At 47.8% G+C, this 25,413-nt stretch overlaps 1 protein-coding gene across 1 annotated transcript in view; it reads left to right on the forward strand.

Annotated features, from left to right (window-relative positions):
* SLC4A11 (solute carrier family 4 member 11) overlaps positions 1–25,413 on the forward strand; it is a 95,803-nt gene that overhangs the window by 8,697 nt on the left and 61,693 nt on the right. Inside the window, exons 2-3 of the mRNA XM_017828988.1 lie at positions 5,479–5,529; positions 16,569–16,721. Of these exons, the coding sequence (XP_017684477.1) occupies positions 5,479–5,529; positions 16,569–16,721 (204 nt within the window). The remainder of the gene's footprint in view (positions 1–5,478; positions 5,530–16,568; positions 16,722–25,413) is intronic.

A 25,413-nucleotide genomic window follows, 5' to 3' on the forward strand; every position in this document is an offset into this window, starting at 1 on the left:
TTTTTTTTTTTTTTGTGGTGACTTCTCTCTTGGACACTGAAATGTTTTGCTTTATCAGCTTTAAGGCAGGACATTGCACGTGCTGATGAGTTTTTGAGAAACGTTCTGAGAGCTCCAGTAAAACAGTTTTGAAGATGTGGAAATTGAATTTGTGGGAAAAGTAGTGGCTGCCCCATCCCTGGAAGTGTCCAAGGCCAGGTTGGACGGGGCTTGGAGCAACCTGGGATAGTGGAAGGTGTCCCTGCCCATGGCAGGGGCTGGAACTGTATGGGCTTTAAGGTCCCTTCTGATGCAAATTCTGTGAAATTGGGATATTGGAGCTCACCCTGAGTAAGAGGTGATGAAGGTACCTGATGTTTTCTGATCAGTACTTGTGGGTTAACCAAATTCTCTAGATGTGCAGCCTGAGAGCTGCCAGTATTAAGGAGTCTGCGAACAAAAAAGTACCTTTCCAATAACCCTCTCGAACTGGTGTGGTCTCAAAGTAAACTCCAATTAAATATCAAGCCACCAAAACTGTGAGAGATTTACTGTAGAGAAATCCTAAAAGCCAAAGGCTGTGGTACTACTGATAGAAAGCCTGTTGCAGAGCTGTGTTTTACTTCAATATAAGGCTTGTGCTGCAGAGGCTGTTTACTTGGAAGATGCCAGCAGCAGAACATTGTAATTGAGTTACCCAAGTATCCAGAGAATGTGTTTTTATTCATAATCCAACTAATATTGCAAGGCTCAAGAGAAGAACTTATTACTAACTTTAAAACAAGAGAGTTGAAATGGGTTATTAGATCTGAGACACGGTGCCCACAGGAATTTAATAATGGAGGATGGCAGGGTTGGGGCTTTGTTGTTCAATGTAAATGTAAAAATGATGAGAATGTCAGAAATCAGGAAATATACCCACTTCTTGTCTGCTGCTTCCCACGGTGGATCATCTGGTGTTGTCCCAGACCTACGACAAAGCACCTTAAACAAACAGCAAACTCAACTGTGCCACCAGTTGAAAAGTAAACTTCATATGTAGGTCTGGTGGGAGGTGTCCCTGCCCATGGCAGGGGGTTGGAATGAGATGGTCTTTTAGCTCCCTTCCAGCCCAGACCGTTCTGTGATTCTGAAATACCTCTGCCCTGGTGGCTCTTGGGGTCACTGCCACTGCCTCAGCTCCAAGGGGAGTTGCTTACTCAGGAAATCTTAAGCTGAATCCTTGAGTCTGAAGAAATAAGCTTTGTTTTCTCTTCTGCAGCGCTTCAGCTCGTCACTTCTACCTTTGAGTTCAGTGCTCAGAAAGCTCAGAAATTTTCCTTTTGAAGAAGAAACTAAGTAGTGACACTGTGCCTTTCCAATTTAGTCTCATTTAATAGACATCCCTGCAGGGAATAAAGTGGGGTGGCAGTAGAAACTTTATTTGCTGGAGTAAATTAACTCTTGAAAATGAAAAGCACGGCTTAAATTGTCAAAAGAGCTTAAATTTGTGCTTTTTGGCAGATAGTGGAAGGTGGCATCTTGTTCTGCTTTTGGAGGGGAGAGCAGGTGGAGAGTCTGGTTGTCCTTGTTGGTGTTGAGTGAGAGAGTCTGGAGAATGAGGACATGGTGAGAGATGCTGAGGGCACAGCAATGAGAGTGCTGTACATCTCAGTTCCTTGGGGTAATGCTTTCTAGCTTTGTCTCTAGAAGCTTGACCTTGCTGAAGTTGCTTTGCTTGGATTTTTTTCTTTTTTTGATTGTTGAAATCTTTGAAAGAAAACCTGGCTGAAGGAGCCAACAACGTGGCTTTGGTGGGTCTGAGGGGACACGGTGTGAAGGTGGAGAGAGGGAACTCCTCAGCCTTTGTGGGCTGGAGGAAGATTTATTCTTCATGGAAACGCTCCTGGAGCTTCAGGCAAACCCTGGAGCCGTTATCATGTTGATCCCTGATCAACTGGGAGATTTGTGTTCCTGCCCAAGCTTCCCAAAGCCAAACACATCGATGACTGTGGTGTTTTATAACTGTCCTGTGGTCGAACTCTTCTAATTTCCAAAGTGGAGGTGAGGTGGGCAGAGGAAATGCAGGTTGGTGTGTGGTCAGGTGGGTATGGACCTGATTGCTGGAGAAAAGAGGGCTCTGCACAACTCAAACCCATTGCTCCTGTCTCCAGCAAAACATGGCTAAGGAGTCAAGACCTTGGATATTAAATCCCATAAGCCTCGTGAGGGAGGAGGCCGATGGAGCTGCTGATGTGTTTGTCTTGCTGGCTGCTACTGAACCTGCACTTAAGCACAGCCTAGCTGGCCTTGGCCTTAGGTAGCATCCATTAGCATAAGGAATGCTTGCTTCTGCTGAACTCTGGGAAATATGGGGAGAAGGGGATTGATGTGAAAGGAGGAAAGAAGATATTCATTGAAATCCCCCCTGAGATCTGTCTCCGTCGTTCTGCTTGGTTAAAAACTTGGGGTTGTTCAGCCTGGAGAGAAGAGAAGGCTCTGGGGAGACCTTACTCTGAGATTTTAATGCTTAAAGGGAGCCTAGGAGAAGGATGGAGGCAAGAGTTTTTAGAGGGGCTTGTTGTGATAAGACAAGGGGTGATGGTTTTAAATTAAAAGAGGGTCAATGTAGATTACAGATAAGAAAATTTCTTGCAGTAAGGGTGGTGAGGCACTGACACAGAGTGCTCAGAGAGGTGGTGGATGCCCCATCCCTGGAAATATTCTAGATCAGGTTGGACAGAGCACTGAGCAGCCTGATAGAGTTGAACACACCCCTGCCCATGGCAGGAGAGTGGGACTTGATAACCTTTAGAGATCCCTTCCAACCCGAATTATTCTATGAAAAACTTGGGTGGGTGTTGCGTTCTCTATATTCTCAGGGAAGGAGCAGATGATGTAGCCCCCAGTTCACCCTTCCAACCTCCCACTCCTGCTTAATCCCTTGACCTTTCAGCCAGTCCCATCCCTCCCTGCCTGTGTCTGGGCTTGTGTAAACGCCCCATCACCTTTTCCCTCCTGGGCAGGTTCCTGCTGTTCATGTGCGTAGCCCCTTCCGTGGGGTGGGGGGGGGGGGTGTAACAGCTTTTCCAAAGGCGCCAACGAGGCTGTTTTGGAAGTCTGAGTTGGGTTGGTGCTGTGGGACAGCATTATGTTGGGAGAAGACAAATTGCCAGGGCTGGATTTCTGCCAGGACATAGTAGGGTGAACGCCTGACTCTCTCCCTTTTTTTTCCCTTTCCCAAACGTGCCATTGCATCTTTAATTACAAGGTTAAGACCTCTGTTTTATGACTCATCTGAAAAAACAGCACCTCCAACATAATTGCCCGAGCGTGTTGCCCGGGGGACTGTTGCTCATTAGTGACTCAGAGGGACGAGTGCCACCTAATGAAATGGCACTGCCTGCTCTAACACCCCAGCCTTGCCCTTTTCATGCCCAGTCCAAGCAGCCACCAAAGTAAAGGTGGTTATGGTGGGTTTTGTGGTGACTTCTTGCTCAGAGACTGAAGTGTTTTGCTTTATCAGCCATGTCAATCCCAGGCAATGCTGCAGTGTGGAAGAAATTTCCAAGGAATAAACCAAGCAATTCCTGATCATTAGACATCATCAACCTGTAGGAATAGCTGTGTTCAGTTAAAGGAAAAGCCAGGTGTCTCATTTTGCCCAGTGAAGGATGAACTCCAGGCTCCCTCAGAAGCCATAACAGGAGGGAGAAATGGATATACCATCCTGGTGGGAATGTCGGTTCCTTGGGTAATCCATTTGTTTGTTTCCCTGAAATACGTAAATGCAATCATTACACAATAAGAGCCTCTTTAAAGAACTTTCCTTTGATCATTAGCATGCTAATCAGTCTGGATGGATCTTCTCCTTCCCTTCCAGGTGGAGGGAAACAATTGACTCGTGTAATGGGTGCCCCTTGGCCACAGTTTCGGTGCCTTTGTTCCTCCGGCCCCATTGTTCTGGGATGAACTTTGGAACATTGTGTTTCTCCCGTGGACCAGACACTTGAATTGCCCTCTGGTTTATGTGCTGGCTCTCTCTTTAATGGTCATCAGGGTGTCCCTTCAGGAACCTGCACGGCCAAGTGCTGTCAGTGGTGACAAGTGTCACAAGGGCTGGAAGGTGCTGCCGTCAGTCAGTGGCGTGACTTGTATCCGCCTGGTGCACAAAGGCTCCCGGGGGATCGGGATGAATTATGATGCTTCCCAACGGGGCACCACTGTAAAAGGGAATAAAAAAGCCTGCTATCTATCAGCCAAAAGTTAGGGGGTAGAGAAAGAAGGGGCTTTGGGAAACAAGCCTCGTACCTCAAAGGGAAAGCAGGAAGCCTAATCTGCAGAACAATAAGGCAGGCAAAGCCTCTTTCCTTGTTGGCCCAAATTCATCCCAGGCTTGCGTAGGTAATGTTTGATTAGCCTGATGAAGTGGGGAAAGACAGAGCAAGCCTATTCCTCTGTCTGATTGCGTTTTGGCCGGGAAGAAGCGTGTAAAGAGGCAGCATTGAGCAGCAGGTTTCTGAGGGACCGCCTGGGTGACTCTTGCTCAAGGCTTGGAATCCAGAGCTCTGTTCTCTCCCTGGAAAATGGGCCACGCACCTGTAAGGGAAACCTGGTGCTTCTGCCCACGCAGGCTGAGCTGTGCCAGGCTGTCAGTGTTCGGAGCAGCCAGGCTGGGTTTGGGTGCCAGGCTTTGATCACACCTGAAAGCAGATGCTCCTGTGCTGTTTTATCACCCAGAGATGTTCAATACCCACCTGGCCAGCAGTGTCCTGCAGGACTGGCTCGCTAACAGAAAGCATGTTCCACATTAAACTGTGGAGATTCGTTCCTGGTGCTCTTGTGTTTGTGGGTTTGCTCTCGGTCAGCGTCATTTCCCGGTTTGGCTTCCTCGTGAGACCCTCTTGGTGCAGATGGTGTTGCTGCAGGACCCCAGTCAGGAAGTGGGCCAAGGAAGGCTGAAGTGTTCTGGGGCTTATCTCCAAGTGCCAAGCACTGTTTTGGGGATATCCTATTGATTAGGGGCAGCAGAATAGGATGTGAAGTCCCATTCTCATCTAAATTGACTTTTTTTTTTCCACATTAAACTTGTTTATTTTATTAGATTGTAAGGTACAACCTGGACTTTGTTATGGTTTGTATTTTTTTTTCTATAAAAACTTTTTAGATTATTAGCTTGTATTTTTTTTTTGTCGTATTTATTCAGGTTTGAAAGATACTGAGATGATCAGGCTTATCCTGAAATTTTGTCTTATGTTTTGTGGTCCCAGTCCAAGATATCTGAGACTTAACTTTTTTCGAGTGCTGCCTGTGGCTGTATCGGAAAGTTCTGGTAAATACTAAAGTCAATCAACTTAGTTTATTAAAAGGTTAAAGTTGGGACATTCTGATGACTGCAGTATTTTGGGAGTGACTTTCTGCTGTAATCCAGGTTTACAGTGAGTTTAGCAGGAAGGTGAAAACATCCAGAATTTTGATGATTCTTATGTTTCCTTTTTTTCTGCCTTTTTTTTTTTCCAGAGTCCCCACCAGCAGCGATGTCAAGAAATGGATACTTCTTTGAAGAGAGTGGCAAGTATTATTTGACTTTTTTGTCCACAATTCCACCTTGTTGGAGGGAGAGCTGCGCTACAGGGGGAGCTGAGAACTTAAACTGGGGGAAACAGAATCCACTTAGCTTTTGAGTGTGGTGTGAAAACAGTCTGGTGTGGTGGTTGTGTCACCTCATACTGGGAGCAGACTCCGTGTTTTCAAATCCTGTAGATGTTTGAGATAGTCAAGCAGTAAATAATCATCTCCACATTGTCATCAGTGACTATTCTGGGTGGCTCCTTGTTTTTCAAGTCCTTTCATGATGTTTTCCTGTCATACAGCCTGGCAGGTGTATTGGCTCATCTCTTTTTCTGGAGTGGGGATCATGTGTAGGTGTTGGATCCCTTTGGGATCCACGGAGTCTGTCACGGAGCATGTTGGTGGTAAATGCTGTGTGGCTCTGGCAGATGCAGCTTTTAGCACAAAGATTTATTATTTTTTTTTTGTTGTTCTTTGAAGCAAGATTCAGTGGTGGAATTTCAAAACTTGTATCATCTGCCTCAACAAAGGTGGCTGAGATCTTGGAGATGCTCAACTAATAAAGAGACAAAGTGTCCTGTAATCGAACTTGAAGTGCAGTGAAGCCCCAACTTCTGATTTTGGGGCATAATTTTGGGTGGAAGAGACCTTAAAGATCATTTAGTTCCAGCCCCCTGCCATGAGTTTCTCCAAAAATAGCACGTGTAGGGTATTAGGGAGAGATCTTCTTGGGAGTTCCACTCCACACCAGCCCCTTTAGGAATGCAGTCCCTCAGAGCCTGGGGCTTCTTGCCCTTGGAAGTGCTTGGAGTGTCCAGGACTTCCAAATGGTGAGAGGAAAAGACTAAAACTCTCCAGTTATTTAGGCCTGGAGATGCTTGTAGCTGTCACAGGGCTCATCCTTCTTGTTCCAGGGGGCCAAGCCTTGAGATAAGATCTGGAAGGAGAAGCTGAATGTCTGCCAGGTGTCACCTGCAGAGAATCCAGCACTGCTGGCGACAGCGATTCCTTTGGCACTGGCTCACTTTTTTTCTCTGAAAGCGTTATATGGAGTCAACTTTTGGGACTCAAAGGATGAAACTGGAAGCGAGTCCTCTCATATCTAGTGGGAGATCTTCTCTGAGTTGCAGAAGGGCAGAAATTAATGCCTGACCTCGGGGAGGTTTTCTGAGGGTATGTGGGGCAGGAGGTCTTGGTAGCCCTGCTCCTTCCTTCCACCTCGCTCATCGCCCCTTGGGATGTGATTAGGGCTTTCTTGAGGACTGGGAATGTAAGGGGGTGATCCAGGTTGGGACCTGGAGAGGTGACTAAGCCTCCAGCTTCTGGCTGAAAGCATTGTAAGGGTTTGGTGAGAAACACTGCTGGTTTTGGAGGTGTAGGACAAAGCTGTGTGTCTTCTGCAGCCACTCAGTTCATCCCAGCCCTTCCTACCCCAGGGAACACAAGCACAGCTCTCTGTCCTGGCATTTTATGGAGCCCTACATGTCCCCTTCCAGGACTCAGTCTTATCTTCCTTGAACTATCCAAATTAAAAAAAAAACAATCCAAAAGCAGATCTCTGAATGTTTTTAGAGCACATGTTTGTAGTTGTGGCATCCCTTGTTCAACTCTTTTTTTTTTTTTTTTTTTTTGTGCCGTGGTAATTGGCATTTCTGCCCTCTGTTTGTGTTATTACTCAGCTTCCTCCTTTGTCTTAAGGAGGCAGCACCTCAGAGCTGCCAGTGAGGGCTTCATGCCCCTGTGTGTGATGCTTTCCTGTTCCGTTCTTGGGTGGTTTAGGGGAAGGAGGGGATGTTGCAAGTTCCTGCTCATCCCACAAACATCACCGAGCGCTGTGTTACCAGCCATTGGAAATACAGCGGATTTCTTGGTTATGTCACACTCGGATCTGCTGCTGCTCTTGTTCCTCATCACAAACTGACCTTTTCCAAGGGTTCAGTTGCAGTTGGGTGATGAGTCACCTCGTGCTGCCTGATTTGACGGAGGGTTTGTGCTCCCGCTCGGAGCAGATGGGCAGCACATCTTGCAGGGTGCCAAGGGGGAATATTCCCACTGCTTTGGTGCTCCCTGAGTTCCATATGCTCAGATTCCCTAAGTCTTACCCAAAACTTCATCAGGGCCAGAGGAAACCACAGATAAAGAAGTTACCTTTCCACACAGTTTCAAAACGAGCCATTTTGATGTTTAGCTCCGTAATCCTTAAGCTGCTTCTTGGCACCACTTGTTGGGATCTTCCAATTCGCTGTGGGCACCAAGAGATGCTCTTGCCCCACCTTTAAAACAGAAAAAGCAGTCCCCTGAGCTCTGTGATGGGAAGGGCAAAGAAAAATTGACATCTTGTTTGATTCTTTTTTTTTTTTGTGGTGCTTTTTCCCCTTTCTCAGTAGAGAAACATCTTTTGATACTCTTGCTCTGTGCAGAGTGGAGCTCTTCCCTTATCTCCTTCTGGGATCTTGCATATACATATGGCTTTCTGTATCCTTAGTAATTAGGATGTTTTTGTTTCTGAGAATATCTGAGGCTCTGTTCAGAGCCCGGGTCTGTCTTTTGCCAGAGGTAACTTTTTTGTTGTTGTTTTTGTCTCTATTCTTGTGTTCTCAAAGCAGCTGTAGCGATGTTAAAACTTAAAAGCTGAGGCTTCAGTTTTAGTTTAAAGTGTTGCAGTGAGGAGGATCTTGGCTGCAGCACCGTAGCAGAGCTTCATAAGAACCTCCTGGATATTTGCTGTTCGTAAAAACTTCAAGTTTTTAATAATTTGTAGCTCTGTTAATTACTCAGGAGCTGAGGAAAAACCCGGAAGGATTTTCTAGTGAACTAATACATGAGTGTTTGGGAAGTTCAGAGGGTTGTTGTGGTCTCAGCCATGTACCAGCTTATTTGATGAACTTCCCAAATTTTTAGCCAGTTAAGAAGTTTTCAAAGGAGCCCGTGCCTTCAGCTACAAGTTCCAGTTTGCAGCATACTCTGATTTTTCTCTGGTAGTGGAAAAACTTGCCTGAGAGCCACTTCTGTGGCTTTTAGTGCCTTGCAGAAGGTAAATTCTCGCAATGTAACCGGGCGTTGGGGATGGAAAGTCAGGTTAGTAGCTTGACCTATAGAGACAACATCAAGAGGAAAAATAAGGAAATAAATTTATTCCTGCCCAGCTGGAGGTTTCTGATGGAGAGAGGGATGGGAGCTGTTGGCCACGGTCTGTTTTCAACCCGTGTGCATTGTCAGTTTTTATAGCTGTCCTCTGTCACCTTGCTGAGGAAAAATCCATGTTTTACTCATTTTTTTTTTTTTGGTCTGTGGAACAAGCCTCTTGCACGAGCCAAGCTGGCAGGCCCTGGTGATAATTGGTGTCCTCCTCCCCGCCCCATGTGTGGTTTTTAACTCACCTAAATTTTCCCCGAAGGTCGTTCTGACAAATGAGTTTTCTTCCTGGCAAATTTAAGGGGAGCAACGAGATGACTGTGGAGGCCCAGTCCAAACCTGAGGATAACTGGAGTCCTGATGAAATGCAGCTCAGCAATCAGGGCTCACAATAACTCAGATCGAGCCCCACGTTTTCTCTTGGCTGCCAAAAACCCTGCACCCTCCTTGGAGCTGGAGGAATATCCAGTGCCTGCTGCAGCTGGATTAGCCCCAAAGTCACAGGTATTACCTGCAAGTGATTAAATTCAGCCAGTATATGACGAGGTTTTTAATTGAGCCGAGAACTTTTCCTGATAAGATGCAAACCCAGAGGTTTTCTAGTTCCTCTTGCAAAACCCCACAGGAAGGAGTCCCAGTATCATGCTGGGGATCTCTGAACTGGAGCATTGTTTTAGAGCTGGCTCAACAAATCCTGCAGCATCATTTTTTTTTCTTTTTTTTTCTTTTTTTTTTTTGTCTTCCAGAGCAAATCCCTCAGTGCTTGCTCTCCTTTGACTTATTAATTGGTTTTGCTGGCACAGTAAATTGCAGTTGTGTTGAAGGGCCCCAAGGCCCCAGTCTGACTTGGGATGTTTGGATATATTTTAGCTGCTTGTTTTTGTTTTTCAGTTTGCAGTTCAGCCTGGTATGTGTGCTGTGGGGTTTTTTTCCTTTTTTTTTTCCCTTTTTTTTTTAATATTTGACTTTATCTGTCTTGGAATTGTTTGCTTAACTAGGAGATTAATCTCAATGTCTTTGTGAAATGAATCCTTTTGCAATGGGTTTTCCCCCATGAGATGTCCAGTTTTCCAGCAGGAGATGCTGCAACCTGAGAGCACAAGAGGGGTGGCTCCCAGGTCTCCTGCAGGTTTTCATTTCTGAAAACTATCAGGAGGCCTGTAATAAAATGAACCCTCCTGATTTCTGAGGGTTCTGCTGCAGAGCTGAAACTCCACGTGCTGCTGTGTTTTGTAAAAACAACAACAACAAAATAAAAACACTCCACTGAATTACTTGGATTATTCACAACATTTCCTAGAAATCTGGCTGCAAAATACAATACTGGAATTAATTCAAAAGTGCCTGGGTGGTGTTTATTTAATTTTTTTTTTTTTTTTTTTTTAGCAGATCAGTTCTTTTCAGTTCTGTTACGAATTATCACTGAAGTGGCAGTGGAAACTTGATGTTCTCCTCTGGCTCTTCATGACAAAAGACTGATTCAAAGTAGGGTTGGGAGGTTATGGTCAGCCAGGAGTGGAGGGATGTTGGAGGATACAGGTCTGGTCCTGGTGACTCACCTGCTCTACGCTTTCTACTTCTGCTTTGGATTCTTATTTTTCTTTACATGAGGAGGGTGGCATTTTAATCTGTGCTTTTGAAGCCCTCTGAGGGTTTAGGTAATGGATTGACATCATCACAGTAGGTGGTCATTGCTCCAAAAGGCTGCACACCCATCTCTGATGGGCTCCCAGTGACTGATGAAGGGACAGGAACCACCACCCAACACTTCCCTGGCTCTTCTGCCCCTTCAGGGACCCGTGGAGGGGCTGGGATTGGAGGACACTCCTCTAAATCCTATCTAGGTGATCTACTTGTGCCACCCCAAATTATTTGGTGTGGCTTGAGTTGGAAGGGACCTCAAAGCTCATCTCATTCCACCCCCTGCCATGGGCAGGGACACCTTCCACCAGCCCACGTAGCTCCAAGCCCCATCCAACCAGGCCTTGGACACTTCCAGGGATCCAGGGGCAGCCACAGCTTCTCTGGGAAACTTGATAAAGGAGTTCTTCTAAACAAAGCAGGATAAGCTCTGGGCCCTTCCCAATTAGTTGTCAGCAACAAGGTCTGTGGACACCCCCAGCCCCCCCCAGTGATCTCCTGGGCTGGCACCACCTGTGTCCACGTGGATGCCACACGACGGGCAAATCTCCTTAGGACAAAACCAGTGAGCCCTGCCAGGGACTCTCTGAGCTGTGAACCAAAGGGAGAGCTTAAAATTCTAGGGAGCATCCAGCTGTATGCAGAACTGCTTTATTTAATCAGCGTGGCTTAAATTTTTAATTTAGAGGGAGACAGCTTTGCAGGATGTGACTGGAGAAGCAGCCCCGGGGAGGGTGTTGCTGGGTGGCTGCAACCCTGCAGTCGTCCTTGCCTGTGAAGTGGAGCAATTTGTCAGGAAGGAAGGGATTTTTTCATGACTCTTGTGATGCAAAGCGATAAGTAACCCCCTAACGTTGAACCTCAGCAGGAATGTGTAAAATTTAGGCAAATATTTACCTGAAAAATGCTGTTTATCAGTACAATTGCTCTTATTTTATCTGAAAAATAATAGAGACTTATTCGGGTAAATGATGATTGTGCTGGAATCAGCATATGATGTGTGGCCAAAAACTTACTTTGGTTTGTGTGTGAGTAGAGTACTGTTTAAACCCTTTTTTTTCTAGAATAATGTTCTGATAACCGTTAAAGTTCTTCCAAGTCTCTCCTGAATCCTTCAATTGCTTTATCCCTGCCAATATTCACTAACTCTAAGGTTACCTAACCTATGGAGGCAACAGGAATCCGTGTTTCTGTGCAGAGTGTAAAGGTCAGAATGGAGGTGGAGGCTTCATTATTAATTGTTTCCTTTTGCACCCAAAGTTGGGGATTTGGGTATTTTCCGAGTGATGCAGCAAATCTGAGAACCTGCAACACTCAGGGAACAAAGCAAACCCCCCCTCTGATGGCTTAAAGCTCAGACTGATCACTTCAGCTCAGCTTGATTAAAACTTCATGCCCTGCTTGAGAATTAGTGTGTGCTGTTGGCCAGAGCAAGTTGAAAAATCCTTGAATGGAAAAATTAGATGAACTGACTTTTTTTTGAGCTTAATGCCACTATCATGGCTAGTTTTTAGGTTGATACAGGGCTTAAATCTCTCTTGAGTTTAACATGTTACAGCTGAGCACTAGGGGTGCTCAAAGTGCCAGACTGGATTTTAGGGTAATGCCCATGTCCCTGTTGATGCTCCTTTACTTTTAAAAGTTTTATGTTATTATTGTTAATTTTGTTGTCCTTCTGTACTAGGCCTGTAATTCTTCTGAGAAAATGGATGCAGAAATAGTTCTTCCAAAACAATTTGCTGCCTCCTCTGCCTAAAAACTCACTTCAGAAATCCGAAATGGCTTTTAACACGACTAGCTGAGAGTGTTGGAGTGCCAGTCACAGCTCAGAAAACCTCTTTCAATGCAGCTTTTAGCTTCCTGGCTTTTTGAAGAGACTTTCTTGGGAGGAGGGGGCAACTACCACTTGTGTGAAGAAGAGGAGATGCTATTCCATGATTCCAGAAGCTGGGCCTTGGGTTTTTGGCTGAGGGAACAGGCACTGCTGTGCCAACAGGTGCTATAAGTGAGAACAGTTTTTCCAGGCTTGGAGGGGACACTGCCTTGGAAGCCCAGGGTGAAAATCAGGTGTTTCCAGAAAAACTGCTTTGAGTCAGTGGCTCCTGCCTGGGGGTGTTGGTTAAAACATCACAATGGGCTTTGTCACCTCTGAGACACAATGAGAGGATGTGCAGGGGCTGTGGCTGGAATAAGTCTCTTCACCCGGGGTGTGAGGTGATGTTTTTCGTAATATTGCTGCTTTTCTCCCAGGAAATTGAGCCTGATTAAGATTTTTTTGTTTGTTTGTTTTTCTTTGCTTTTTTGGAGAAATCTGCAGCCCCTGGGCTGTGAGTGCTGCTCCCACGGAGCAATTAAGCTTTTCCAGGGAACATATCTGATGTGGCTGAAGCTCTGCTTCCTGCAAACTCCCACTCTGCTCCCCAGGTTGCAGCTGCCAGGTGCCACTAGAGCTGCTGTGGGAGAGGCAATGCCACCTCTGCTGCAGCTCAAGTCACTGCTGGGCTCTTAAAACCCAGCTCAAAAGTGAAAGAGCTGCAGGGCAGGCACCTTGTCAGAGCTGGGAGAGGGCTGATGGCAGCAGGAGCCTGGAGAGGAAGTGGATTTGAGGAGGCAATGAGAGGAAAGAGAGGAGGCTGTGGATGGAATCTTAGAATCACAAAATGATTGGGGTTGGAAAGGACCTTAAAGATCATTTATTTTCAACCCTGCATGGGCAGGGATACTTTCCACTGGACCAAGATGCTCAGAGCCCCATCCAGCCTGGCCTTGGTTGGATATTGGGATATTAGAGCAGGGCCAGGGATGAGTTGCAGGGGAAGGGGTGATGCTTTGGAGGGGAATGGCTAGAGGAACCATATTTATTCTTTTTCTTTTCTTCCCAGCACCTCCATAAAATGGGGGAATGGCTTATTTTCATGTTGCACAGGCTGGGCTGAGGTAGAGGAAGACTTAGAGTAAAGGTATCTGCTGCCTCTGGCTGCAGAGGGTGAGGTGTGGGGCTTGTTCCTGCAGCACCAAAGGATGGTGCTTGCACCCTTTGGTCTCTGGCTCTTTCCATGCTTTTCCATACCCCTTTGCCATGAGATGGGTCCTACAGGGTCAGGATTGTCCTGACCACATGTTCTTCGTGGTGCAGGAGGGCTGCACTGATCTCAGCCAGCCTTAACTCAGTTCTCAGCTCTGGCCTCTTACTCAGCCAAACCTCTTTGCTCCAGTGCTTTTAGACCATGTTTTGGGCTGAGGTGTCACTTGCTCTGCTCAGAGCTTTGAGTTGCCCTGTTGTGTAGCTCGTGCCACTTCAGCAAATGCTGCCATCATCTGAAGGTGGCAATCTGCAGTGATGGAGATGGGGAGGCACCAATCTGGAGGTCTTAAACTCCTCTCCAGTCTGTCTGATGGCAATGAAAAGGTATTTAACTCTGCCCTCTGCCTCGCTGAAGCAACTTCTCACAGAACAGGCTGTCAAATGTTACCGGGACTGTGGTTCCATGTGGAAACGTGACTGATATTTACACAAACTCTGCAACACCGCCATCAGATCCTGCTCTGAACTTCTGCAGAACACCCATCAGACTTCTGAAGGAGGAGCTGTCCCTTGTGGCATCCTCTGCCCTTCAGTCAGCAGGGGTGGCATTTAGGGAGCATTGTGGAATGGGGTGGGAAGCAGCTGCCAGGGCTGGAGGCAGTAACTGAGCTCTGCTCAGGGGGAAGGTGCATCTACCACGCACAGAGCCCGTCTCACCTCCAGGCAACCCTGCCTTTGACAGGCATGAGCTGCTCGTGGGTTAAAACTCCTGGCAGACTAATGGGCTGAAGGATCCCAAACAGGAATGGTTTGAAGCCCTGAGGTGGTTTAGTGACAAAGCAGACACCTGCCCGGGGGTGCAGTTCCTGTCCAGCCCAGGTTTGGGGTTATTTGCAAGCCGAGTGTTTTGTCCGTCCCTTGCCCAAGGGACACGAGGCTCGGCTGCCTTTTGTTCTGCTCTTTCCTCCCCTAAAGAGGGAGGAACAGAGGATGCTTCCCTTGCCAGAGTCCTCGCTGACCTCTGCCCAACCCTCTGATCCTACTCCACCCTTGCCCTTCTTCCAGCTCCTGGGCTGCTTCTCCTGTCTCCAGCCCTCTCCATTTTCAGGAGCCACTGCTGCCACACTCTTATCAGACTGGTTTCAGTGGGCTCAGGAGGGGAAAAAATAGTTTTTCCTGCTGGGTTTTCCCTGTTTACCCATCTGAGTCTCTGATTGTATTAGGACAGTGAGGAAAAGCTCACCTCTGTTCTCTGAGATGGGTGCTCAGACCATCTTGCCCTCAGGTACCTCCCAACCGGGAAGGATGGAGAAGAACCTCTTGTGACAACTTCCCTGAGAGCTGCAATCCTGGATCAGGGTGAGCTGGAAAAGCCAGGATCATAGATTTGAGCCTCCCTCAGGCTGGTTGTGTCTTTGTAGAGCTATCCAAACTCTCCTGGCACTGGGAGGAAGGTCAGCTGTGGTGGGTCCTCGGCTTTGAGGAGAGATTATGGTGTCCCTCCTGCATTTAGAGGAACCAGACTCCAAGTTTGGCACTTAATTTGGGATTGAGATGCTTGCACAGGACTGTGTAATGCTTCTGGTGCCAGCAGTCACCCTGTCTGGCTGTTGCCCATCCCTTCAGGACATAGGCTGCTCCTCAACCCTGCCATATCTCCTGGCAGTGTTTCATACCTGGTGGTGCCCACAGTGCTGTCAGACCTGGGTTCAGGTGTTTCCTGTACTCTCCTCACCTCCCTTTCTTGGACAAGTTTCCATTGTGCAGGATTGCAAACAGCCTGAGCTTCACCAGCAGCAGAGGATGGAATATGGAATCCTGAGTGTGCTTTGCTGGATGGGAACAGCAGCACCTTGGATGCTTTTTGAAGCCTTCAGAGCAGTTATGAAAGGACCAATTCACATTTATTCCTGTCAAGCAGGCAGGGGAAGGAGAGAGGGATTAATCTAAGGGAGTTTGCCAGGTTTCCCATGCCTTGGATAAGCAGTTTGGAAGTCACCTAAAGGTTTGAAGCCCCTTGCACCTCTGAGCTCCATCAGCTCGTGGCAGGAAGCGCTGCAGACCCTGTCCTGTGTCACCGAGTTCCTGTTTGTGGCCTCACTCCCCTGGTTTGGGTTTTGTGGTAGAGAACTGTTGGCTGGATCCCTCAGAGACAGCATGTGCTGCTTTCAGCTGCCGCCTCTACATTTGCTTATACCAGGCTTTAAAAGCCATCAATATTTTAGTTTCCATTCAAGCCTCCGCCTTGAAGCTCCCCCTTTTCATTCCAGTGTAGTGCCTAAAGCCAGCTAATGAAATATATCCCTCCTGCTTCAAATTAGGCATAAAAGAGTTGTCAGAAGACGAGGAGAAGCTGCTGAATAATCCTGGTAATGTAAAAATCGACATTCTATAATGTCCCTAATTCTCCTAATTAAACATGATACATGAGTGTGCTACAAGAGCTCTCCAGCTGCTTGGTAATGAGATGTTGCAGGGACCAGCTTTCTGTTGGATGGGGCCAGGTTAAACTCTAATTAAAGCCTTGCTAAAGGCTAAGGAGTTGTCTGCTGTAATTAAGAAACTTGTCTCGCTTTCTGGGTGCTGCCACCTCCAGTGACCTGCTCCCTCTGCCCCGTGGGGACCTGTGGGTCTCTCTCGATATCCGGTGTCTCCTGATATCTTTTAATTTTTAACTTCTTAATTTTTGCCCCGTGGTTTCAAATTGCTGGATTGTCAATGAAGGGCGCTGCCTTCACAAGGTGGCCGGTGAAGGCGCTGGGTTTGGGGTGGGCCGTGACGCAGCTCCTGCCGCGGGCTCGATGTTTTTATGGTTTCCAGTCGGTTTTCACCCTGTATTTTTTTTTTTTTTTACCTGAGAGGAGCGTGGTGCTGTCAGTGGGTTTGCTGCCGGGCGGTGTGGGGAGCTGTTGATCTCAGCCAAAACACACAGGAGTCCCTTCCTTACCCCCCCAGCCCTCACCGGCCACGGGCGGTGGAGAAGCCCCTCAGAGGCCCTGGTGCTGCAGAGGCCCCACAGCCATGGCCGATGGCTCTTCCCCCGCCCCAGACCACGAGGACACCATGGCCGATGGCTCTTCCCCCGCCCCGGACCACGAGGACACCATGGCCGATGGCTCTTCCCCCGCCCCGGACCACGAGGACACCGTGCAGTCCCAGGACACCTCGGAGTCCCAGGACACCGCGCAGTCCCGGGACACCCTAAAACCCCCTCGCCACTTCTTTGTCTCTCCCTCAGGGTACCTCAAGTGCCACACCGACGATGGCCCCGAGGCGAAGGAGGAGACGGCCAGCGAGGAGCTCTACGACACCGTGAACTCCACCATCGTCTCCGCCGACAGCATTCGCTTCTTTGTCAACGTCAACCTCGAGGGAGCTCCCCGGGCCACCGGTGAGTGACAACCTCCTTCCAAAAAACACGATTGGGGCCGTGGGATGTGGTTGTCGGTGAAATTTTATGGAATCGTGGTGCTTTGGGTGGGGAGGGAACTTAAAGGCCATCTCGTTCCAGCCCCTGCTGAGGGCAGGGCTTTCGCTAGACCAGGTTGCTCCAAGCCCTGTCCTTCCAGGCCTTTGAAGATTTCCACAGCTTTTCTGGGCAACTGCTCCGGTGTTTTACCACCCTCATTGTAAAATAAAAGAGCATAGAGGGACCTTTGGGGTTGGAGACACGTGCCTCTTTGGGGTTGGCCCCGCGTGCCCCTTTGGGGTTAATCATCCTGGCTGGGGGCAGGCAATCCCTGTACCTGCTGTGTGTGGGAGCAGAGAGTAAAAATGAGGAGAAAATCAGCCTGTTGGACACCTCTGATGGGGGTCAGGCCCTCACAGCCCACAGTATTGAGAAGCGGGGTTGTGTGTATGCTCTGTTTGTGAATACAAGCTGCCTGCTCCAGGTGAGGGCCCAAGGGCCGAATTCCACCCAAATGTGCTTTGGTGTGGGATCTGTGCTTGGGCACTTTTCACTAGACCGGGTTGCTCCGGGCTCCGTCCAGCCAGGCCTTGAATTTTTGCCTCTTGGACATTGTTTAATATCCTCTGTACTGAACATGCTAAATGGGGCAGGATGAGGGCTGGCAAAGCTGGCTTTCATGGGATATGCTGAGGAAAAGCAGCTCTTGGACATGGCAGCAGCCTGCACTTTGTCCCAGCAGCTGGAGGCATCCTGGAGCCTGCCTGTATGGGCACTGACTATTTTGGGGATTAAATGCACAGGCTCTGGATTATCCTTGGTGTCACAGTATCGGAGAGTCCTTTAAGTTTGTTCTAAGTTATTTTTAGATTACATGCAAATCCCCGTCGATCTGCAGGGAGCAATTATTGGGAATGGTGATGCAGAACATTTATGGCCTGGACCCCTGTTCAAGATAATCAAAGTTCTGCTTTTTGACTCTGAGCAATGACTTTAATTTAGGGAATAATATCTAGCAATTTCCAAGCCTGCAATTTTACAAATGCCATCTTAATTGAAAGATTTAAGGGAACTGTGCTTTGCTATGACAAGTCTGGGCTTAATGCCGTGGGGTGCATTGTTTGGGGATGAGGAATGCAAGTGCTGTGGATTCTTCTGCATCTGAAGTTCCCTTTCCTTGTGTGTCCTCCTGGGCTTTTTATAAGTGTTTTCCCTTCAATTCAAAACAGAACAAAAAAGGCTTCCTTATTTCCCTGAAGCAATGATGTTTGTGATGGTGGTATTAGTTGTATCCTTTTTTTTTTTTTTTTCAGCTGAGATGTTCAGGATTTTTAAGGAAAACTGCACTTCTGATGTGCTGGGTCACATTTCAAATTCAAGGATGGAGGTTTGAAAAATGGGCTTTAGGCTGAAAAAAAGTCCAGACTTTAAGGGCAGGTGTGAAGGGAGATTTTTATTTTTTTTTTCCCCATGGCAAAATCAAAGTGGTCCAGGGAGCCAAAATCCAAGTTTTTCCCTATCAGGCATAGGATTGCTCAGACTCCAGCTGTTGGAGTCATCTGGGCTATCAGCTCTTTCTCAGAAGCATCTTCCAGGGTGGGTTTTATCCATACCCAGTAAGTCTGTGGCTGCAGAGGGCATTGCTGATCCTCCTGGAGGGCTGACTCACTGGGTGCTTGAAGGTGGCTGAGATGAGCCCCTTAACCTCTCCTAAGAAAAAGAACCTGAACTGCTGAAAAAAAAAATACCCTAATCCCAAAGTGAGGTTTAATTATGCTGTGGGCAAGGTATGTCTGGGAGTGAGCTGTTCCCTGGTCCACTCTGCAAGGGAACTCTTCAGAAATTCCCTTTTGTTGCTGCCACTCTTTGGAAGTTTTTTTTGGGAATTTGTTTGGGTTTTGGGGGGGATTCTGTTTGTTTTGGGTTTTTGTATTTTTTGTTGTTTGTTTTTTGGTGTTTGTTTGGTTTTGGAGTTTGGGTTTTTTTGTGGTTTTTGTTTGTTTTTAGGGGTTTGGGGGTGATGTTTGTTTTTATTTGTTTGTTGGGATTTTTTTGTGGGATGTTTTGGGTTTTTTTTGATGCTCAAGCTTTGATTTCCTAGTACAAAACTGTGCAGTTGAGCACTTGCAGGAATTGTCTCCAGCAAGACAAGCTGATGGGGGGGGGGAAAGCAGGGGTTTAGGCAATGTCAAATGTCCCAAACACCTCATTTCCAACCCCAAGGGAGCCCAGTGCACCAGGATCATACAAGATCCTCTGGTGCTCTGTGAACACAGAGGAAAACCAAGTGTGGGAATGACATCTCTGCATCCTAATCTTATTTTCTTGCTTTCCCCAGGCTGGGTGAGACCTTTGTTGGGCTGAAATGATTCCTTTTGCCAGAGGGATTAACTCTGCTCTCTTGGCAGCACTGCTGGGGTCAAGAGGGGCTGACCAAGGGCCATCTTGCACTAAGAGGGTTCTCCAGGACTGCCTGGGTCTGGTTGCTCCCTGGTGTCAGGTGCACTTGCTGCATAAAATGTGGGATATTAGGAAGAAATTGTTCCCTGTGAGGGTGAGGAGGCCCTGGCACAGGTTGCCCAGAGAAGCTGTGGATGCCCCTGGATCCCTGGAAGTGTCCAAGGCCAGGTTGGACGGAGCTTGGAGCAACCTGGGCTCGTGGAAGGTGTCCCTGCCAGTGGCAGGGGGTTGGAACTGGATGATTTTGAAGGTCCCTTCCAACCCAAATGATGAGAAAATACACTTGCCTAATTTCTAGCAGGAAAAACCTCTGAGGTGACTTGGAACAAGATAAACAGCCCTGCTGTGATGTCTGTGAGCCTCAGAACACGTTCTGGTCGTCACAGATTGGTCTCTTAGCTGAACATGGTGTCCAGATTCTCTCCTGCTGGAGACTTTTTTGGGTGAGCTGCTGTGAGGTTGCTGCCCACCTTTGTATGGGGCTAAAACATCCAAAATTCCCATCTGGGGATGAGCTGGACCCCAGGTTCCAGGTGCTGGCAGGCAACTAAGTGGAATTACAGATGCAGTGACAGCTCTGCATCATCCTGTTGGTCTCTGTGTGATGTATGTGCAACTCTCCACGAGCATAATTGGATGCACTTCACTCTAATTCTGTTTTAAAAAGATCCCTGTGTGGGATTAAGGTTTGAGCCAACAAAACATGGCACGGCCTCGTAAAACTCCAACAATTAACCATTGGCATGAAATGCTGGGCTGTGCACACAGATGTGTATGGAAAAGGATGGCTTGAAGAAATCTGGGGTTTAAGGTATGGCCTGTCTCACTTCTAATTAATACTGGCTGCCCTGGCATAGAATATTGAGCCCAAACCAGTGCAGATTTCAAAGCACTAAAATGCTGCCCAGTAGTGACTTTTGGGTTCTTCCTCCTGGGTGTTTTAGTGCTTCCTTGTGGTACCTGAAAAAAGGCTTTTTTATTATTATTATTCTGTTCTGCTTTTCATCCTTACAACTTAGGCTTTGATGGTAAGATTTGTTTTCAGCAAATGTTAGCAGGTCTAATGTGAATGTAGGGCTTTATCTGAAGTTGGAGGCTTTTGGACCCAGGATCTGCATTTTTTGGAGGAAGATCAGGATGGTTTTTAGGCTGTGACTTGTTCTGAAGTCACAATAAATGTGTGCAAGTAAAATCACAGAATGGTTTGGATGGGAAGGGACCTTTTAAAGGCCATGTAGTCCAACCCCTCTGCAATAAGCAGGAATGTCTTCCACTAACCCAGGTTGCTTCAAGCCCCGTCCAACCTGGCCTTGGACACTTCCAGGGATGAGGCAACCGCAGCTTCTGTGGGCAACCTGTGCCAGGATCTCACCACCCTCATTGTAAAAGAACTTCCTCAGATCTAATCTGTATCAATCCTCTTTTGATTTGAAGGCATCCCTACTTGTCCTGTCACTCCATCCCTTGTCCAAAGTCCCTCTCCAGCTCTCTTGGAGCCCCTTAGGCACTGGAAGGGGCCCCAAGGTCTCCCTGGAGCCTTCTCTTTTCCAGGCTGAACACAACAGGAGCAGGGCTGTTACCTTTCCTGTGCTGCAGGTGGAAAACTTGATGCTTCGTTCCCTGGTAATTTATTCCAGAGAGGATGAAGAGCATCAGTGAGAGTGGTGTGCAGTGGGGAAGAACTTCTTCCCTCTCCAGATCCATGGCTACAATCTCTGCTTATTGCACAGCTCCCGGATTTGCTGTCTGGTGGCTTGCAGGCCCATGCATTTCCTATTCTCTCACCCAGCTAGAAGTGCAGTAACACTTCAGTCTTAGTCAAACTCACATCCAGAGGGTATTTTGGGGTTTTTTTGGTGTGTTTTATATATGGATTTTTCCATAAATCCCTTGGGAGCCTGGCTACAGGTCTACACACCTACGTTCCTTGTTGAGATAACAGAAACTAGGGGATTCAACCACTTGCTGCTTTACCTGCAGCACACCTGGAATTGAATCTCTGCAAATAAATACAGCAGTTTGATTTAGGCTGAGCCTTAAATCTGTGGGCGGGTGATGCAAGTGAGCCTGGGAAGTGTGTGGGGACACATCCTTGCCATCAGTCACAGCGTCCTTACCTTCTTGGCAGCTCCCTTAAATCAGCCAGGCATGTATTTTCATCATTGGGACTTTGTTTTTGCAGGTTGGGGCTCTAAAACAATTCATCTTCTCCTTCCCCGAATTGCAGCAGAGGGGTTTGCACAGGATTTTTTTCCCCCCCTCGACTCAAGCACAGTTTATCAAGGATTTGTGGAGCTGCAGCTGCTCAACTTTTCCCACTTAGGGCTGATGCTCAGACTGGTGGGTTTAGAGGTGCCTGAAGCAGTTTTTGGGGAGAATAAGGCAGGGAAAATGCCAATTGGGAAGCAGGATGTGGCTTTGTCGGGGTGTGTGTGTGGAGGGGGGGGAAGGAACGGAACACAATTTATGCTTCAGGAGAAATTAAAGCCTGTTCCACCCTGTGCACAATTGATCATCCCTAGATACAGAGAATCACCAGTTTCCTGTAATCTGCTCCAAAGGCACACACGTGCACGCCCGGCGCTGCTGCTGCTCCCGAAAAAAAACACGGCATCCAAGCCCCGGCCCAGCCCCTGCCCAGATGACTTTTTTTTTCTTTTAAGGGGACGAGGAGAAAAGCTGGATGCTGGCGCCAAGGATATTCCAGGGAGAGTAGCGTCCCGAGACAAGTGGTCTGGACCTGAATGGGTATCACTCTGCACACAATAGTCACATTTCCTCACATTAATACCAAGGTCCTTTTTATGTCCCGAGGCACAATGCTGACCCACGCGTTCCATCTGATAACTCCTGTTTTAGCAGTTTGATGTCAGACTGGGATGTTGGGCTCCCGAAGCTTCCTATACTCTAATGGAAAGTGGATATAGCGATTGTGTGGCGGGGGAGGGACGGCCTCCCTCCGAGTTTCCTGAGGAGGGTGTTTTCAAAGCGCTGCTTAGGAAGCCGAGGGAGGTGTGTGTGTGGGGGGGGATGTTGGGGTGGTGCTGCACGGAGGCAGCGCTTTCCCTTGTGTGCACTTCACCTTGCTGTTCAGAGCAGCTCTCCGTGGGATTTGGAGTGCCCTGTCCTTCTAATTGGCATGGAAAAGGCACCTTTCCCCCCCTAAATTTAGTGACAAAACCCGCTGCGGGTTTTTTTTCATGAAACATTTTGCTTTTGTAGCATGTAGGTGCCACAGGTGGCACCGTGCTTGGCAGTCTTACCTTCCCAGAATCCCAGAATATGCAGAGTTGGAAGGGACCCACAAGGATCATCCAGTCCAACCCTTAGCTCTGCACAGGCCCATCCCCAAGAGTTACACCCTGTACCCCAGAGGATCATCCAAACCCTCCTGGAGCTCTGACAGCCTTGGGGCTGTGCCCACTGCCCTGGGGAGCCTGGGCAGTGCCCAACCACCCTCTGAGGGAAGAACCTTTCCCTAAGATCCACCTAAACCTCCCCTGACACAACTTCAGGCCATTCCCTTGGGTCCTGTCACTCGACCCCACAAAGAAGAGATCAGTGCCTGTCCCTCTTCTTCCCCTGGCTCTGTACAAGAGCCCTAGTCATTCCCTGGAGTCCCCTCTCTTTCCAGTTCCTCCACAGGGAAGTGTGAGGGGCTGGTCCTTCACCTGCCCAGGTGTTGTTGCTGCTCCACAATCCTGCAGCTGGTTGTTTATTCCCACCTGCCTTTAACCTGGGTGTGGGTTTGAGGGATGAACCCACTGACTTCAGGCTTTCTGCTGCAGCTCAGCCCATCACGCTGTCGTGGGAATGTGAGGTAATTAAGGCACAATTATTTATCTAACAGTATTTAACCAAATTTACTGAAATCTGGTGGGGATTAGCCCAGACTTGGCACAGCTATGACAGGACAGCAAAGCAAAGAATCCCTTTGAGATCCTGCTTGTGCAATCCTTCACTGCCAGCGATGAGTTTGAGGTATCTCCTCTGCTCCTAACAAGCTCCTGTCATGCCATGTGCTGATGTGGTTTTATTTATATATTTTGAAGGCAGATTCTAAAAGCAGAACAGTTTTTGCTGCTCGCAGTGTGGCTCAACACAAGCGGTTGAGGCTTAGATTTGCACAGACCCCTGATAAAAAAACAAAGATAAAATAGCTTTTCTTTAATGATAAGCCCCCCCCCAAACTTTAAATACTTTTACTTACACCAGATCCTTGATATTTTTCAGAGAAAATCATGGAATGCTCATATAGTATTCTGCTCTAATTTATTTTACTGTGCCATATATATACATATATATATATATAAAACATGCAAATGCACTGGGGAGTGTATGTAGATCTAAAGAAATGTGCACAGCCAAAAAAGTTCCTGCTCTCCAATTTCCAATCCTTTTATCTCAAAGGAAAATATTGTCCTAAGATGCTGCAGGCTTCCAGTGGTGGCTTCGCTCCAAAGGCTTTTGGGTCTTCTCAGGTGTTAAGGGCAGCACTGGGGACCGGTATGAGGGAAAGGGGATCCCAAGTGAAAGGAAATCTCTAAGGAAGGAGGTGAAAAGCCTTAACCTTTGGTATCTGACTTTTCAGGGTTGTTTTCAGGGCTGTCTTTGCAGGGCACGTGTCATTAGCTAAGCAGGGGGAGGAGGGGGAAGCAAGGAGAGGGGATTTTGTTTCTCAGGGATGTCATTAGGGCAGCTGGGATGAAACTGCCCTGGAGAACAGCAAATAAACTTCTGAGTATTAAATCTCCTCGTCCATGTTGAAGTTGGATGGGTCCTGTTCTGAAAACAGAAGGAAATAAAAACCCGGGGGGGGCTCCACAGCACCCTGGATGTGCCAGCGCGGGGCCACGGGAAAAGTCTGGTGTTGGCAATTCCTTGGGGTTGTCCAAAGTGAAGTGGCCTCCCAGGGAGTCACTTGTGTGCTCAGTGGTGCTGCATGCCTGCATCCTGGGAGTTGGGGATAGTGCTGCGTGCCTGCATCTTAGAAGTTTGGGACAGTGCTGCGTGCCTGCATCCCAGGAGTTTGGGACAGTGCTGCGTGCCTGCATCCCAGGAGTTTGGGACAGTGCTGCGTGCCTGCGTGCACGCCTCCCAGAAATTCGGGATATGCGTCGCCTTGATGTGGCTGCCAGGGGATGTCGGAGATGACTTTTTGGTTTTCCCCTGGGCAGGACCTGGAGCGGAGCCCAACAGATAAGGTCGGCCACCCCTGGCAGCTCTGCTTTAACTGTGTGTGAGGACAGAGGACAATGCCCGTGGCTCGCTCGCTTGCTTGCCTAAAATAGGCTTTTGCAGCCTGTTTTTGTCGAGCAAGGAGGGCCACAAAAATAGAAGAGAAGATTTTACGTGGCCCTGAACTCCTATTTAACTCATATTTCTATTTAAATATGTTTAATCCTGACATTCAGGTGTGAAACCTACTTATCACTCCTCTCAGTGAGACATAACTGCTGTGGTTGATGGGTAAATTCTAGGGTGAATCCCTAGTTTTCTGTATCCATTTTGTCTCCATGAAGGACTTCTCTGGGGAGGTGCAAGGGTCAAGGGTGTGGAATCTTTTCACCCCCCTTAGTGATAGTGCCAGAGGAGGAGAAAATGGGTGGAAAGCTGGTGGTGGTTGGTGTTGAGCTGTGGCCAAGCTGTCTCTCGATGGATATGACTTGGGCAACCTCACGGGGGTGTTGATCCCACATTGCCCTGCAATAAATAAATGGATATTTAATATAAGCAAGGCAGAAGAGCACTTGAGAAGTCTCTGTGCATTCCCCCCCCCCCATTTTTCACATTCCAGTGGATTTGCTGCTATCCCTGAGTGCTATTTCAGCACTCCAGTGGCCATTTAAGATACCAGCCCAGAACTGGGATGGTCATATCCATCCATCTCTCACCCTGGATTAAATCTGAGCCTAAGTGTCGCTTGGATGAATGATGGATGAGGCTCTGGGCCTTCCAAAGCATCACTTCCCTACCCAGAGCAGCTTTTTTTTGAGAAGTTGGAAAGTTCCTGGTCCAGCAGATGTAATTAGATGTTTTGGCTCGTGTCGATAAGGCAGCGCTTGGTGCTCATTCCAGCCGAGCACCTGAGAGAGCTGTCAGCAAAGATTGATTTACAATCCTTGTAAATACACCTTGAAGCTGATAAGAGGAACCAGGAGTTGCCTGATAAAAGGACAACATGAATTTCTGCAGCACTTCCATGCATCCACGA

Source organism: Lepidothrix coronata, unplaced genomic scaffold, assembly GCF_001604755.1.
Source record: "Lepidothrix coronata isolate B3197 unplaced genomic scaffold, Lepidothrix_coronata-1.0 Scaffold156, whole genome shotgun sequence".
Classification (NCBI taxonomy): domain Eukaryota; kingdom Metazoa; phylum Chordata; class Aves; order Passeriformes; family Pipridae; genus Lepidothrix; species Lepidothrix coronata.